Consider the following 18,254-nt stretch of genomic DNA (forward strand, 5'->3'; position numbering starts at 1 on the left):
CCTCAGTATATAAGCGCTTAGTTAAGATGGAAAAGGCATCAAACTTTATCACAGGTATGTATCTATGGGAAAACATATAGTATATATATATATATGTTTCAGGCATCCACTTGGGGTCTTGGAACTTATCTCCCATGGATAACAGGGGACTACTGTAGTACTGTTTACAATCGAGAAATCCTGCAGATACTATCTGTATTAGTGTTCTGGGACTGCTGTAACAAAGTACCACAAGCTGGGTGGCTTAGAATAACAGAAATTTATTTCTCACTGTTCTGAAGACTTAGAAATTGAAACCAAGGTCTTGGCAGGGCTACGCTCCCTCTGAAACCTACAGGGGAATCTTTTCTTGCCTCTTCCTAGCTTCTGGTATTTATTGTCAATCTTTGGTGTTTTTTGGGTTGTAGACGAATCATCCAATTGCTGTCTTTGTCATCATATGGCGTTCTCTCTGTGTGTCTCTGTCTTCGTTTCCCTTATTAAGACACCAGTGATTGGTTTTAAGTCTCCCTATAATCTAGTATGACCTCATCTTAACTTGATTACATCTATAAGGATCCCATTTCCAAATAAGGTCACATTCACAGGTTCGGGGTAGAACTTCAACATATCTTTTTTGAGGTGGAGGGCAGAATTCAACTGGTAATACCCCCTTAACCAACTGGTCAAAGTTAATATCACCAGTAATAAGAGACAGTGACATAATGTGCCCTGATATGAGGTACCAAGAAGGGCACATCGCTTTTGTTGTATTCGTGCCAAAAATGCATTATCTGAATCTAATCATGAGAAAACATCAAACAAATCTAAATTTACAGAGATTCTCAAAGAACTGACCAGCACTCTTCAAAAATATCAATGTCATGAAAGACAAACTGATCCTGAAACAGAAAAGGGACATCAGTGGGAAAACTGGTGAAATCCCAATAACTCCTTTAATAGTTCAGTTAATAATGAAGCAATGTTAATGTCTTAGTTTTGATAAGTGTAGCATGGTTATATAAGATGTTAACATTAGAGGAAGTGGGGTAAAGTGTGCACAGGAACACTGTACTATTTTTGCAACTCTTCTGTAAATCTAAAATTATTTCAAATTATCTTAAAATTATTTCAAATTATTTTTTAAAAGTTCATTCATTGAATGATTAGACAAAGTCACCTGTTCTTAGAGGCAAAGGGGAAGGAGAGAAGAAATAATCTAGTAAAAATAATTTTTAGTCTTATTTCAGACTGTGAATCGAGAGCTTGCTTTTCACAAAGCACTGTGCTATGTGCTCATCTTATCTCTTGAACAGAATAGTATTTCTTAGTCAGAATAGTGTAGCAGAGGTGTATGGTTCAGTATATGGCTCACATCTTGCCCCTGCCACCTGAGATATGTGACCCATGTAAATACTTACGCTCACCAAACCTCAGCTTACTCATCTGTAAAATGGAGATAATGATATTAGCTCTCTCATAGGATGTTTCGATGATCCCATGAGCAAATTCATGTAAAGCTCTTAGTCCAAAGCCTGACACAGATTGTAAGTTCCCAGTAAATGGTAGCTCTGGCCCACAGAATTCTCAATATTATGTTATGAGATGATTATTTCCCCATTTTTAGTTGAAGAAACTGTGGGCAAGTAACTTACCCAAGATCATCCAGCCAGTAAGTATGAGAGCCAGGCTACAATAGATAGATCGATGATTAGATGGATTTATTTTATATGTATGTGTGTGTTTCTCAATTATTTAGTCAGGAACAAACATTAACCAGGAAGGAGAATCTGCAGGAATTCTTTGAGGGGCGAGATACAAAGTAAGCTGTCAAGTGAGGCCATTTGAAGTAAAACTTATGTCTTGGAAAGAGGCAGAGGCAGAAGTAAAAGGATTGGCCAGTGAATCAGTGAGAGACCCTAAAAGAGTGGGAAGGCTTTGGCAATAGGAAGTGTCAAAGGAAGCGAGAACACCAGAATATTTGTGGTGACCTAGAAATTTCGAAGGGTGAGAGCCTAGGGCATAAACTATAAAACAGTGTGAACCGCCCTTTGGCCCTAAGGACGGGGGTGGTAAAGTTGAGGCAATCATTGAGTAATGAGCTTGACATTTATTGTACCAGAGAGAGGCAGAGTGAGAGAGAGCCTGGCAAGGATGGGAGGTCTTAGCTTTCTTAGTAGAAGGTGGCGCTATTGTGGGAATGGAGAGAAAACCATGAATTTGGGAGGCAGTTATGGGGAAAGCAAAGCACACTCACGAACTAAAATAAATAACAATAGAACAGAGGTCTCCTCTCCACGTGCTGTTGGATCTTGAATGGCCCCTGTTTTCTCTGTATGTTTCTAAGATATATCAGAGTCGAACTCCACCAGATTGTTTTATGTCGTGGAGTTCAGTGATTGGGAGCCTGTTGTTGGGTTTCTTAATGAGAGCAAATAAAAACAAAACAGTAAGTAGAGTAAATCAGACTTCAGTAAGTCTGGTGGCTGGGATGGTGACTCTCTGTGATGTTGCCCATCTTTAAATGTTTTGAGGTAGCTCTCCCAGCTATGTGGACCTTTCCCTATTCTGGTCTATATTAGCTGAGAATTATTGAAATTCAGTAGTGGGATTTTTTTTTCAATTTAACAAAATTCCTCCAAATAAAAGCAAAGGCCCCTTAAGAGCCTTTCCTAACAAGGCCCCAACAAAAAACGAACGAAAAAACCTAAAAGAAAACCGGCCGCCCCAAGTCCGCAATCCACGGGGCAATTGCAAAAAAAGTTGTTCATTAAAACAATCTTCATTATGGAGAATTTTGACCATGTACCATAGATAGAACTATACACTGAGTCTCCTGTGCCCAGCCCCCAACTTTGACAATTACCAACCCATGATCAATCCTATTTCCTACACATCCATTTCCCCAGCCCCATACTACTTTGAAGCAGATCTCAGGCATTGTATCATTTTTTTATTTGTATATATTAATGGTCAAGGAAAGTTTGTGTTTTCTTTGGGCCGATTTGTTTGGAAAGTTAAGAGAATAAAATGCAGTAGGTTGGGGTTTACTCACATAAAAGGTAAGTCAGATATATCCCCTGCTCACCAAGGGAGGACCCTGCATGCCCAGCTCCAGCTCCAGAAGATGCAAACTGAGCCTATGCTCAAAGGTTTAATAGGACATAATCACACTAATTTATTTACATACTGTTTATAGCTGATGGCAGAGACCAGTAGTTGTGACAGAGGCTGAATAGCCCACAAATCCTAAAATATTTACCATCTGGCACTTATAGTAAGAGATAGCCAAGCCCTGGTATAGGGCATGGGCTCTGAAGCCAGCCTGCCTAGATTTAAATCCTGGCTATGTTTAAAGCTGAGAGACTTTAAGCAAGTTGCTTACTTCACGCCTCACTTTCCTCATCTTTAAAATGAGGATTGTAATAGTAGCTGCCTTGCAGAGTTATTTGGAGGAATAAATTAGTAAATATCGGTAAAGCACTGAGAAGAGTCCCTACAACAAATGTTAGCTCACTATTATTATTTAATAACACTAGGCTCCTCAATCACTCTGAGATCATAACTTCCTTTTTAATATGATGATAAAAGCATTCTAGAGGGTTACTGAGTAGATGAAACTACTCCTGGGTGAGCAGGAGCCCTGCATAAAGCTTTCCTGGTATTTGCAAGCATTTGAAAGACATTTTTAATGATGCCATATGGGCAAAAGCATCTGCTGGCATAATTGATTCTCCTCTCCATTGCTCCTGCCCAGGTACAGAGCAGCCAAGAGCAGTGCTGCCTTGCAGTAGAACAGTCCAAGCCCTACACTGATGGCTGCCTTTCTCACACTTCCTGGGACATATTTATGGCTCAGTGAGGGTAGAGTCTCAGGGCACCTACAGATGTGATACAGAAGACCTCCTACTGTTCCCAGCCCTGTCTGGTGCAAAAATGAAGTGCAGGGAGAATGAATGAGAGTTTCCTGTATGCCATGCCTATTAGAATGGAACTATTTTTGAAAGAATAAAAAGTTATACTAGATCATATTGATATGATAGTCATTTTCTTACATTGCAAATAATCTACTTTGGTTTTTATCTCTTGGGGAAAATGAGAAGATAAAAATTATAGTATCTCCCAGGGAAAGAATATTAAAATTTATTTAATTAAAACCCACATTAAAAATAAAATTGCATAGAGTGCTTATTCCCCTTTGTTTTTGATTCAAGCACAAAAGATATTTTAAATTGCTGAATCAATTCCTTTTTGAAAAAATATGACCTCCATGCCTTTCTTCATTCTCTCCTTTCCTTCCTCCCACCTCTCGCTTCTTTTTTCTTTCCTCCCCACTTTCTTATCCTCTGAAAAGATGAAGAGAAAACATTTGATAAAAGTTAAATACTCATGATAAAAATTCACAGCAAACAGCATAAAAGGGCACTTCCTCTACTTAATAAAGCATGCCTTGTCCGTGCTCTCAACAAACATAGTACTTAATGATGAAATCTTCATAAGAATCACTTTAGATTTAGGAATTAGACTAATGTACCCACGATCTTAACTTGTAATTCACAGTACACCAGTGGTCCTAGCCAGTTCAATAAGACAAAAAACAACAAGCTATAAGGCCTGGGAAAGATGCAACAGAACTTGTTATTCAGAATGATGCTGACACAAAACATTAAATGCCTTTTTCTTTCTTTTTTACCCTCTTTGGTGAGGTGCCCTCTTGCCCTGTCTTAAAATCGCATGGTAGGATGGTGTCTGCACTTGAAACAGGACACCTTGTTCCTGGGTTTAACACTGGCCTTGCCCTGCTTGGTCTGGCAGCTGAGTTGTTGGACTGGGAAGCCTCTGCAGGTTGTATTCCGTCATCCCTTTGTAAAGCGCCAAAGCATCCCTGGTATTGCATTTGCTAGTTCTCAGTAGAGCTATTTAACTAGAATCTGGAAACATTTTCCCTGAGGGCTCTTTTCAGACAGCAGTAAAATGTAGCTGGAGACATACTGAGTAAATGGAAAAGAAAAATCAAATTAGACCAAGAATTTTTTTAATCTCTTATTCTCACTGAAGCCCTCAAAGAAAATACCGTGATTCATACTTTGCTCGTTTGGGTGAGGCATAAAACCTCCATAGATCCAGTAACCTGTAAATGTTCTGGTTTTAAAATTGTACCAGCCTGCTTTGCTGGATCACAGCACTAAATCATGCAGCAATAGTTTCTTTTTCGTACTTGGGAATGTCAAATTGCCAAAGAGCAGCCTGAAGTTTATTTCCAAGTGGTCAATGCCTTAGGAAAGGAGTTTTAATTACAATCTCATGTAGCATCACTGCACACAACCTGCAGAGGGGCACGCATTTGCATCATGCATATGTCTTGTAACCGCGTAGAGAACGCCCATCTAACTGGGTCTTGTAAAATGGACAGCAAAGTCAGCAGAACCTTAGAAAAGATGACACAGCAGGTGAAACAGAGCTGAATCTTCTCTTGTCGTGCCAAGCATGTAATGCTCCCTGCTCCTTTTTAAAGCAAGAGAACCCAATTGGCATTTGCCCTTTAGCTTCCCTATTCTGATACAGACTCTGTGACCCAGCAGCTTTACCCATTAAAGAAACAGATCCAAGAGTCTCTGGGTTCTGAAGTACATGCAGGATTATCTGACACCAAGTCCTGCTTCCCCAGGAAATCTCCCATCTCACTTGCTGCAATGCAGTTTGTGTCACCAAAGGGGGTGATATCACAATGCTGACATTTCCAGCCCATGGCAGAGAGCCATTTAGAGAAATTCAGGGATGCTCAAGAACCTCTGTGTGTGTGTGTATGTGTGTGTGTGCACACGCACGCATATGTGCATGTGTGCACGTACATGCGTATGTGTGTGTGTATGGGTTCATTATGCCAGTGGTGCAGCTCTGACGTAAAATATTTTTTAAATCCTCTGCTGGGAACAGATGCTCAGAAGCCAAGAACTGGACAGGGAGCATTCTGAAGGGCACTGTCACCTGAAAACAGCAGGGCTATTGGATCTTTCTCTAAAGCACTTTAGTAATTATGATGTGATGTCTCTCATGTCGAGAGATTCATCCTTTGCATTTTGGAACTGAGACTTCCCAGTGTTTGGAGAGTTTCCTGCTGTCTGTTCAGTTCAAGAAGCCAAGAAGCTGAGGTACCCAGCAGCCCGGATTCATTCTCTGTCTTGGAAAAGTATTTCACTGCTTCAGGAAATTGTGAAGTCTCTCCTGGCCACGTTGTGGAATTGTTTTTGTGCTTTTCTCATAGTTTTTTAATTTTTCTATTTAAATGGCAGAAACGATGGGTCTATTTCAAAGAAATGTTCTGATTTCTGAGGCTGGCAAGGGCATAAAATGACATGAGAGTTTCTCGGCAGAATTCCAAATCCAGGCAAGATTTTTCCAAGGACCTACTATGTTTAAAACACCCTGCAGGGATGTCCTGGAGAATCTGAAGTTCTGGCTTAACCTTCGAAACTTTGAAAGAAAGCAATGACTGAAAAAGAAAGATGAGCGTCTTGAGGTTCTCTCTGGAAATGACTGAGGTTCGCCACAACATTTGGCACATTTGGCTTTTTCCAGCAAAATCTGGTGTCTTCATGTGCTGTCCTGCATCTACCACAGGTCAGATGGAGCTTAGGAAGGCAAGGGTAACTGTTCTCTTTGTCTTTGTAAGGTGTTTGGTCTGTCATCTCTCTCTTTCAGCCTGTTTTTATATGTTTTATGTGGAGACGATTTCTTTTGCTGTCTGGTTGTTATTTATAAGTATTAATGTGTACATTTCAAATATACTGATGATACAAATTTGTTTTCTTAAGAGATAGTAATGGAACTTATTTAAAAAATTTTTAATTTAATTAACTAGAAAAAGAAACATTGTGCTTCAGAAAAGCCGTTTCATAAAAGAAATTTGGAGAGTGGCTTCAGGCAAGGTGGTGAAAAGGTTTTTAAAAGATGAAACCAGAAGCGTCAAAAGACAGCTGCCTGACAAGGTCATTGGGTGGGAAATCTGAGGCAGCTTTTCTCTACAGGAAGAGTTGGAGAGAATGGTTTTACTGAGGAGAATCTTCCCAATTTAAAAGCTGGCAGATACTGGGAGTGAGGAGTAAGGAGCAGATCCGGCCATTTGCCGTCTGCTCAGAAGCTGCTTCTGCTGACATTCTCCTGCCGTTACTCCTTCCCTGGCTCTTAAGCCAAGTCATCTCCACACAGCTGAAGTGAGACAGGGCACCATTTACATCCCACAGATCGGCGTGCAGCCAGCAGATCATGGAGTGGGACATGACTGTATTGTGGAGTTATGTTGTCTTCGTAATTGACCTTGACATTTTCTTTTCCTTTTTTTTTTTTTTAACCCTACAGGAGCCTAGTAATAAACGGGTCAAACCCCTTTCCAGAGTCACATCACTAGCAAACCTCATCCCTCCCGTGAAGGCCACACCATTGAAGCGCTTCGGCCAAACCCTGCAGGTAAGAAAGACACGGTGGGTTCATGTCTCCAGCAAACCTGTTATGTAGGAGAGGACATTTCTGTTTTACCCAGAACCTGCCCTGGTTTCAGACTGACCTGAATCAAAATTTATTTCAATAGAAGAGAGCAAGTGAGGGTACTGAAAGGAAGAAAGAGGTATTTTAAAGTTGTAAACGGGATACGGCGGAGTCCTTAGAGATGTTACTTGAGGAGTCATTTCTGTCAGGTCTTTCCTCACAATTGTATTTCCGAGTCCTGTGCACCATCCAGGTGCACTCTCACAGGTTTTGTCCTAAAATATCTATGGGCCTCTCAAGGAAACTAGCACATGACGTGAGCCAGAGGGCAAGAGAGCTTTATGGCTTAGATTGGGATCTACAAATTACAGTACATGAAAAAAATTCAGCCCACCTTCTGTCATCTTATGGCTCATGAGCTAGGAATGGTTTTACTTTTTTTAATGGCTGGGGAGAAAAAGCAAAAGACAAATGATACAACATGTGAAAATTATATAAAATTCAAATTTTGTCCATAAATAAAGTTTTGTTGGAACATAGGCATGCCCAAATATTTATACGTTGTCTATGTCTGCTTTTGCACTGTAGTAGCAGAGTTGAGTAGTTGTGCCAGAGACCATATTGTCTACAAGGCCAAAAATATTTATTAACTTGCCCTTTACAGAAAATGTTTGCTGATCTCTGGCATAGAACAAGGGCCCTGGATGTGAAGTATCTCAGTTCTGACCTCAGCTCTATCTCTTAAAGACTTTGTCACCTTGGGCAGATAACTTAACATCTCTAGGTCTTGCTTTTATTCCTAATGGGTAAACTGGGGGTGATGCCACTAGCTCTTCCATAGAATCATTGTAAAGATTTATAAGATAGGGCATTTAAAGGACTTAGTATAGTGCCTTAGCCCTTAGTTAGCAATCAGTAATTTACTAATTAGTTAGCTAAGTAGTAAATATTATCTACTATAATAATTATTTGGTTAACAAGTGGTTGTAGTTATTCTTGTTCTAAAGCTTCTGATAAAGTTTACCTTTTAAAGTGAAAATTGAGATTTGTCTAAGACCTTATACCCAAATAATCATAAAAATCTTCTTGTAGATTGAAATCATGCCATGAAAAGGCTCACCTTGTTTAGCTGAGAAATGATCTTGAGTCTGCCATTCCTCACTTGTCCTGAAAACTTTCTTTGTAGTATTTTTATCTTGACTTTGTGAGTGATTAAGAAAACTGTGGACTGGAACCCAAGGCCCTTCCCATGCTGTGACAATCTGTGACTTGAGAACTATTTGAATGACTCTCATTCCCTCCTGTTGTTGCTTCCTCATCATTCAGCCAATGTGCTGCCACGACTCCACATAGCCCAAGCTGTTCTCTCTGCTTTCCTATAGGTGCTGTTCCTCTCCAGTGCTTTTACCCTTCCCTGCCCATTCCTTTGTTAATTCTGCTAACAGTTTCTCCTGAATGAATACTTCATCACAAAATTAGCTATAGATTTGGCTCTATTTCTCTTGGTGCTTGGGTTTCTGGGCCCCTGGGTATCCCGTGATCCCCTTTGTGGGAGAACAGAGGAGAAAAAAATAAGGGCATCAAGGGGAGCCAGACGAAGGGCTTTGAAGCTAGTGGAGAAAATGTGTTTAACTTCTCTCCCCCGTGACCAGTCTCCCTCAGCTTTCTGGCCAAGTTCATCACAAGCTCCCCTTGTAAGATTCATCACTGCCTTAGTCCTGCACATCTGGTCTTGCACTGAGTTCTGCTTTTTGAAAATTCTTTAGCCTGTCTTCTGCTATTTCACCCTTTCCATTCCAGTAGCTGTGGCTCAAGTTCATTCACTCTGGAGTTATTTCCCCTCTTGATTACAAGACCTCCATGTTGCTAGCTATGTCTTCCTGTTGTCTTTTCTAGGACAGTCCACCCTCTGCCCCAGGAAGGGTCTCACTCATCCAACAGGCATTGAGTGGGCCCTCATCATGCACCAGGCTCTACTTCCTGCCCTCATGCTGCTTACATTCTAGATAAAGTTGACATCTGGCCCTCAAGCTGTATTTTGTTTGGCTGCACAGTGTTTTGAGCTGACATTTGGAAATCAAAGCAGTCCGTGTAAGAATCTGGATTTCTGACCTCTCAAGGAATTGGAAGGCCTGATGATCCTAGGCCTGTGTTCCCACATGGCAGTAATGAGCTGGACCTGCATAGCCAGACATCTGTCACCTACAAATGTCCCCACTTCTCTCATTTGTCTTCTCAACACCTGGCCCCTTCCAGTCACTGTCATCACCTTGACTAGCCTGTAAACTCTGTGCTCCTGGGTTTAGAGAAAGCACTGCCTCTGCCTCCTACCACAGCCCAGCCCTTACTCCATTGTCATACCTTCACAATCTTTCCTTTAGCTTCCCAGACAACGTTTGTTTCTTTTTCCTACTTCTGTCCTACACAGATCCTACACAGGGAACACTGCAGGAAATATTTAATCACCTTGGAAATTTGTTTTGACTTACAGAACTGAGACAGAAAGAAATCAAACTATATATGAACAGACTGAGGTTAAGCAAAGATGAGAAAGCCAGACCCGAGTGAGGGATATGACATGTGGAAATTGGTTTTTAAAACCTCAGTTTTTTGTAGCAAAATAATTTTTTTATTTACTTTTATCAAATATCATAATAACTAGCTAACTCTAGGCTCCATTTATGGACAGAAACAACCTGGCAGATGCAGAACAGTTATTCATAATGATTATGCACACAGACACAGAGAGAACCTTGAACAGTGTGCTTCTGTTGTGAACGTGTCCTTGGGGAGTCAGCCAAAGGAAATATGCCCCTGAGGTTGTATTCAAAGTAAGACGGCCATGTTTGTAGGGTGATCTGCAAAGCACGAAGAATGCCATTTTGCCCCACTCCCCAAATATTTCCCTGTCAGTCACCTTGGTGCATGCAGTGCAAGTTCTGCAGAATTATTTCCAGTACTAGTATCTCAATAATATTCTCATGACTTTATTGCTTCTCTTACCAGCTAGAATAGTATAGGATGCTAATGAAACCTGAGGAGCCGGGAGGATGAGGGGAAGAGGGAGGCCCCAAAGTACTCAGTGGGCCAACTTCACATTCTTTTCCATTTTGCTTATGGTGGTCTTGATGCCCATTCTAGAAGGAGAGGAATGGAGAACAAAGAGTGTAGGGGCTGCCCCAAACCTCTCAGCAGTCGTTTATTTCTTACCCATATGTGTGCATGTATACCTGTTCTACTTCCAAAAACAAATCAAGTCTGTGATTGAACAGCTTCGTTCTTTGCCACAATACCATGTTTCCCTGGCTCCTGGCATCTTACAGTCATATGTATCCCTTCGCATATCCAGTTATGTCTCTCAGGTTGGGCACCTTCTATTATAGGAGAAGAGATAACTTAGGCCCCAATACCCAAACACGATGCTTTAACCAGTAATGGAACGCTTAGCAGTCCTTCCTCTGGCTCCTCTGGAGACCACAGGTTAGCCCAGGAGGATATTGTGAGAGCTCGGGGCTGGCAGCCTCTTCCAAAAAGGTTAAAAACCCAGTTACAAATGGAGCGGTCCCTGCAGCAGCAGTTCAGCAAGACACTGCAGGACTTGTTCTCTCTTGCCTCCCCTGTGTCCCATATGGACTGGGGGCTTGGGCCTCAGCACAAAGGCGGCATTTGTAGAAGTCAGAGAGGGACAGCCAACTGCATGGCACTCCGTCTGCTTCTGACAAGGGAGGTTAATGCTTCTGGTAGATGGAGCACAGATGTCTGGATCCCTCTGGGCCTATAAATCCCCTCACTGGCCTGCCAGAGAGGAAAATCCGGCCCAGCTCTGAGAGGGGCCTGCATACACTCCTGTGGAGTGAAGAAGGCAAGCTTGCCCTAGACTAGTCAACCAGTCACCTCCCCGTCACAGCTGTGCACACCTGGTGGACTCATTTGAGTCCAGCGAGTGCTATGGACTGCTGTGCTCATTACACTGTGATTGCGCCCTGCCTTCTCTTTGAACATGAACTTTATTTCTTTTCCGTTATAAAAGTATATGTTCATTGTGGAAAAATACAGAAAAGGAGAAAGGGAGAAGAATATATGTAGCCTCACACTTCAAAACAACTCCTCTTATTATTTCAATAATTTCCTTCCAGTGTTATTCTAGGTATAACTACAAATGTCCACACTCTGGGCCTAATTTGACTTAGAGTCTATCCAGCTTTATCTCTGTGTGATCTGTTCATTTTGAGATGAAACCTTCCACAGGGACTGTGGGTGATCAGTTTCTCTTGCATCTCTATTGTTCTTGGCCTCACATATTTCCAAGCCATGCAGTTAGGTATGTAAAGGATCTTCTTCATCATCGTTATGGCCTCTTGGGGGAATTTCACCTTGATTAAAGTTAAATAATCCTGTTTATTTCTTTTAATGCTTTTGACCTTGAGTTTTGTTTTGTCTTTTTTGTTTTTTTTTTTTTTGACATCTTACCTAGTGTATTTTGCTCCATCCGTTTTATTTTCATCCTCCGTTTGTCATTTAGTTAAATGAGAATTTTATTGTGGCTTAAGGGATATATTATATCACCGTTATTCTTTGAAAATATATTAATGGACAGAGTATATATTATTCCAGTGTGTCGATGTAATTTATTTTACATAATCAGTCTCCTCTATTAATGAATATTTAGGCTGTGAATATTTTTATATTAAATAACTCTATATCAAATGACTTTTAAAGGCATTTGTCCTTTTTTAAAAAAAGTACCTTCTATTGTTCTTTCTTTTCTGGTCATATAACATCATCATAAAAAATTGAAAAATATAGAGAAGCATAGAAAAAGGAATAAAAGTCACTTGTAATCGCGTCTCCCCACCAAAAAACTTCTGTGAACATTTTGGTATATACTCAGGCAATCTTTTCTTTTACTATATACCTGCATGTGTATTTTTTAAAAGCAAAATCATATCATATGTTCTGTTTTTTAACTTGCTTTTGTCTTAACGGCTTAAAATAATCCTACAGTGTGAGAATATACTTTTATGTTATTAATATTTTTCACAGACCTGATTCTAAATGGATATTATATAATATTTCATTGAAAGGATATACCAGTTTATTTAATCATTTTTCCATTGTTGTATATTTTTTCCCATTTTTCCAGCATTATAGATGACACGGCTTAAACATCCTGATCACAAATCTTGTGTGTATCTGTATTTCTTTCTTTCCTTAGATTATATTCCCAGAGGTAAAATTCTGGTCAAGGGATGTGAACACTAAGAAGCATATTGATATCACTAGAGATAAGGCCTCTGTTCTCAATGTATATCTGTCCTGGACAGACCTGCTTCTCTGCGTTCTCAGATCCTAATTCTAGATTCATAGTCATATTTCTCCCTCTCTCTTGACACAGTTTTCCCCTCTACTGTGACATCTTCACAAGATGGCTCTTCCCAGGAGCCGCATAACTTTTCCATGTATGCCAAGTTTGTCACACTTTGCTTTGTATCGGCAGCACCTAACACTATGCATTACTTAGAATATACTCAGAAATTGGTAGTTACTATTATTATCACTTTTCTTACTAGAAAAGGTTGCCATTGCTCTTCCTTGGGGCTCTTCAGGAACTGGCAGTAGGTGCCCCACCTAGTAATGCTATTCAACTGGGCTACTTCACAGTAGAAAATGAGTCCCCTCCCAACTCATATCCCCTCAGGGAAGATTGTCGTGGCCGAAGAGGAGCTTCTGGTTAACCACAGCTTCTGATGCTCCATTCCCTGGCCCCTAGATCTGGAAATTATTTCATGTAACCCAGACTCAACAGAAAATATGATATATTAGTGGTCTCCATTAAATCCTTATATGGATTGTGTTATTTGTTCCCCTATAGACTTGTTGGGAAGGTAGTCAATATGAAAAAGGAGACAGTACCTGCTCTTGAGAAGGGTAAAATGTACTTAGTAAAAGTTGTCTAAGATATATTAGAAAGTGGGGGAAAAAAAGGAAATTCAAAACCATTGTATCCCAATTAATAGTACACACCTATAGTAGTGTATGTATAGGAAAAAACCAGAAACATCATCAAATTCTTAATAGTGATTATCTCTCAAATATAATTATAAGAGACTTCTATAGTTCTTTTGTTTTCTGTCTTGTGTTTCCCTCCTCCTTTTTATTTCTCCACTACATAAGAATTACAAATCAGGAGAGAATTAATAAATAGGCTGAGACTATTGATTTTTATGTTTTACATTATAAATTTATATCATGCTTGAATTTTTAAAATAATTATATATTTTTTATACCTTTGCAACCAGACAAAATGTATCAGATTTGAAAATCTTATATGATATACTAAGAGAGGGAGCTTAGTAATGGCCTGGGGGAGGAGGTTAAAAGAAAGGTGGAAGATTTGTGTTGCACCTGGAGTGGTTCAGAGATGATGAGGATGAAAAGGAGAGAAGACATTTCAGATTTAAGGAAGAAGTATGAGAAGACTGATGCCGTGTGTGTGTGTATGTGTCTGTGTGAGTGTGTGTTGGAGGAAGCAACAGAAACTGCCTTGTTGTCTGTAAGGTAAAGGTGTAGCTAAGAAGTGACCTGAATACCATGTCAAGAGAAACTCCTGACTTTCTGCTTGTCTTTACTATTGCTGGAATAATAGTTAGACCATTGTAATCATTAACTATTATAATTTAAAGCTTGTCATTTTGTATTTAGTAATAACAACTTCTATTAGTTGGGTGTTTACAATGAGCCAGGTTCCACGTAAAGAGCACTTTATGTTCGTGGCTTCATTTCATCTCCACCATAACAATACAAAATAGGAGTCATCACCACTTGATAGGGGAGAAATTTGAAGATTGAAAAATGTACCCAAAGTCACATAGCCAGTAAGTGCAGAAGCTGAGATTCTGTAGCCTTTTTACAATGCCTCTAAGATATATTAGAAAGTGGGGAAAAAAGGAAATTCAAAACATTCAAAACTTTTTTGCAAAAAGTCAGTCTGGTCATCATAAAATGTGCAGTTTGCCAGGTTCTAAAAATAATGGCCAGACTTTCCATCTGAGGGCATCCCATCTTACTGCTGATTCTTACTGTCTGTTTGCCTGTGTGGCAAGGAGAGTCGTTGCCATTTCAGCCTATGGAAGATTTTATCGTTAACATTATCATGCAAAAGCCATTTTATGGTGCCCAGTGAAGAGGCTGGGCTGCTGTCCCAAGCCTCTGAAAGGCTTTTTAATTTTTGTCTTGCACTAAGTAAATTGTACATTGTTTTCCCCACACCTAAACCAAATATTGTCTTCAGTTTTTCATTCTTCTCAGAATCTCTCCCAACTACAGAAAGTTTTCTCCTTGCACTGGGTCTATGGGGTTTGACAGTTATTAATTGTGAATTGATCATGTGCCTTTTTACCATATTTTTAATGTGCATTAATCTAAACCAGATTCTGTATACATGATTTTTTTGTCTATGGCATCACTTCGAACTCGGTCTTCACTGTCTTGCATGTTTGTCTGCTGGTTTTATTTTTTCTAAGTTAATATCTCTTCATTATGGAAAAACTGCACAGTAAGTATAGAGAAGAATGAGAATTAAAATAAAAATTATCCATAGTCTCACCATACAGGGTAACACCTATTAACATTTTGTATTTAAATAGGAATCTTTCTCCTCTTAACTCTGTATGTGAGACCTTCCCATTATCATTAAGCTTTTCTCAAAAAAGATGTTTTTAAAAACTATACAAGGTTCCATTTTATGGTTACACTATATTTAACTTATCCCTATTATTGGTCATTTTAGGCTGTTTCCAGAGCTTTCGCTTTTATAAACAACATTGTGATGCTGAGGGGTTTTCTCCTCCTATAAGTTACCCTAAAGGTGATTCCTCAAGAAGCTGTTTGGTCCAAATAGTTCATCAGTTGCGTCAGCTGTTTGATAACGAAGCTGTTTGGTCCAAATAGTTCATGAGTTGCGTCAGCTGTTTGATAATGAACGAAAGCATATGTAAATAAGCACTAACGATGGCTGTGCAATCAGTAATATAGTAACAATGATAGGTAAGATCCATTTCCTACTAACCACGTACCAGGCATTTGACTGAACCCTTGACATACTTTTTCATATCTGATCCTCAGTACAACTTTGTGAGGTACTTATTGCTATGCCCCTTTTACAGATAAGGAAGCTGAGACCCAGAGAAATTAACTTGTTCTATATCCCTCAGCTATTGAGTTGACTTGAAGCCATGTCTGTTTTACTCAAAAGCCTGTGTTCTTAACCAAAATCTATGTTTTGTAGACAAAAGACTGGACTCAGATCCTATCCAACACTTACCTTGTGCCAGTCACTTAATCCTCCGGTACTGGGATTTCTCATTATTTAAAAAAGGGCAAAATACAAGAACCTGCTCAGTGCCTCTCCCAGGACTAGCATGAGGGTCAAATGTGATGGAGGCCACACAGCTGGGAAGTGTTATTTCTTAATTTAAGTTAATTACTCTAATCAAGCCTTACATGAGAGACTCCTCCAGAATACTGTTGGAGAATATTTTCCAGTCCCAGCCATAACCACTCTACATTTTGTAACAGCAACATAGAAATATGTTTTCCTCTCTCTAACTTCCAGTCCATTTAATAATAAACTCTAACTTCCAATCCATTTAATAATAAACCATCTGCTACAAAATATCAATGGTAAGTATAGAGACTTTCCCTGGCTTGAACTCTTTATTGGAGCATGTTATCTTTGGCTGTGGAGACCTTCTGGTTTTGGAAAAGGGCGGGGGAGCACCCTGCTGAACAGGCGGCATTAACAACCAAATCTGTTCCATCATGCCTAACCTGCTGGGTTTACATTTCCTCTGACATGTGTAAAAGGGCCCCCTTTTCCCACCTGACAAATAGTTCCCTTTGCACCTGCAGCATCTTTTCCACATACCCAGCTCAAGCATAAACACAAGCACCCATTTCCTAAATCTGCATTATTTTTGCCTGTTATAGCCACTGTTATTTTAGCTGCTTTGGCTAATTACGAGCGTTGGGTTTTTGACTCATTTGCTGTGCCAGATTCCCTCATGGAAACTCTTGCTTGTCCTGGAACATTTTTCACTTTAGGCTCAGAATCTCCACACTTGGGGGTAGGGGAGAATCTATGTATGTGTTTCTATTTTGTACAGAGTCCCTCACTTTGAGGTGAGCCCCTCCTTGTCACCTTGGGCCAGTGTTTCTCACCCCTGTGGACACTCAGCAATGTCTGGTGATGTTTGTTTTGTCACAACTAGGGTGGGGGACACTACTGGCATCTAGTGTTTAGAGGTAAGGATACTACAAAATAACCTTACAATGTACAGGACAACCCCTTACAACAAAGAATTTTCTGGTTCAAAGTATCAGTGGTGACAAGGTTGAGAATCCCCGCCACAGACTGAGAATTAGCCTGAAACTCATCTATTTGGGCACACCCACCCACCACACTTGAATCTTACCCTAGGGGAAGCAGGGTGGGATATTGTTTAAAAATATCTTATCTTAGGGGGGCATGGACTGAAATAGACCAGACTCGGATGTCATTCTGAGTTCACCACTCACCTAGGTTTAAGTTCTGGTGCACCATTCGTTAGTTGCATGACCTTGAGCAAAGTGTCACCCTCTCTGAGCCTCAAGTTTCCCCATCTATAAAACAAGGGTAGGAATCCCTATCTCTTAGGTATAGGATTCCTAAAGCTGTCCTCACAGTGCCCAGCACATAGAAGCATGCCGTGCATTCACAGATCCTACTCTGTACCAGGTGCTGATGAACCCATCAGTGAGCAGAACAGATAGATATCCTTGCCTTCAAGGTGCTTTACTTTCTCTTGGGAGGAAACAGACATGTCAGAAAAAATGGTAAATGATACCATATGGCACATGTGAAAGTAGAGAAAAATAGCGTGAGGGGGTGGCAGTGGCAGGGATACTGAAAGGAACTTGGCTGTTCTTTCTCAAGAGATAGCCCCTTCTTAGGGTTTTTTCTCCTAGCAGTAGTCACATGTTCCTCCCTCCTTTCCAATCATCTCATCTAATTGTACTGATGACTGGTAGGAGTGCAGGTCGTGTGGTGTGGTCTACACCACTGTGAATACCCACCCATGGCTTGGGCCTGGTTGGCTGTGAGCTGTCCCTGGAACCCATATTCTTCATTGCTTCTTTGGGATTCTCCTTTCTAAGTAGATTTTTAAAAAGACAAAATGTTTGTTTTAGTCTAGCCTAATTAAAGGTATAAATCTGAAGTTTGACTGGTCAAAGAGCCACTCAGTCATGATTCCTACAACTGAGCAAATGCATTCCCTTTCCTTAACTAGATTTAAACTCCTAGTAGGCTGGGTCTCATCTCCTGGAAACCTCCCCCCAGTGCATGATTTGCATATAAATAGCAGGTACGGCCCCATAGTAGAAATAGCTGTGGTTTTGCATCCAAACAGATTTGGTTTTTAATCCTGCCTGGGTAAATGACTTAACCTCCCTGAGCCTCAGTTTCCTCAACGTAAAATGAGAATAAACTCTCACCTTGCAGGATGGTTGTAAGGAAAAGAGAAAACTCATCGGAAGAGCTAAGGTTGGGCAGGCACATAATGGCCCCTCTGTGACATACCTGGTGATCTTCACCGCCATTTCTTCCCCCTTAGTACCCGAGCCCAGCAATCACTAAGAAAACACAGAACAAGAAATTCTTAGCAATAGAGCTGTTCAATCTCATATCCCAAACATGGAACTGAAATTAAGGTATAGTTGTTTTCCCTATCAGATTGAAAATAATATCCTAT

The 18,254-nt window shown here is 40.3% G+C and overlaps 1 protein-coding gene across 2 annotated transcripts in view; it reads left to right on the top strand.

Moving 5' to 3' along the window:
• ARHGEF3 (Rho guanine nucleotide exchange factor 3) overlaps positions 1–18,254 on the top strand; it is a 252,585-nt gene that overhangs the window by 206,704 nt on the left and 27,627 nt on the right. For both annotated transcript variants that reach the window (XM_011371798.2, XM_011371799.2), the window contains one exon: positions 7,339–7,446. In XM_011371798.2, coding sequence (XP_011370100.2) covers positions 7,339–7,446 — 108 coding nt within the window. The remainder of the gene's footprint in view (positions 1–7,338; positions 7,447–18,254) is intronic.

This window comes from Pteropus vampyrus, unplaced genomic scaffold (genome assembly GCF_000151845.1).
Source record: "Pteropus vampyrus isolate Shadow unplaced genomic scaffold, Pvam_2.0 Scaffold195, whole genome shotgun sequence".
Taxonomy (NCBI): domain Eukaryota; kingdom Metazoa; phylum Chordata; class Mammalia; order Chiroptera; family Pteropodidae; genus Pteropus; species Pteropus vampyrus.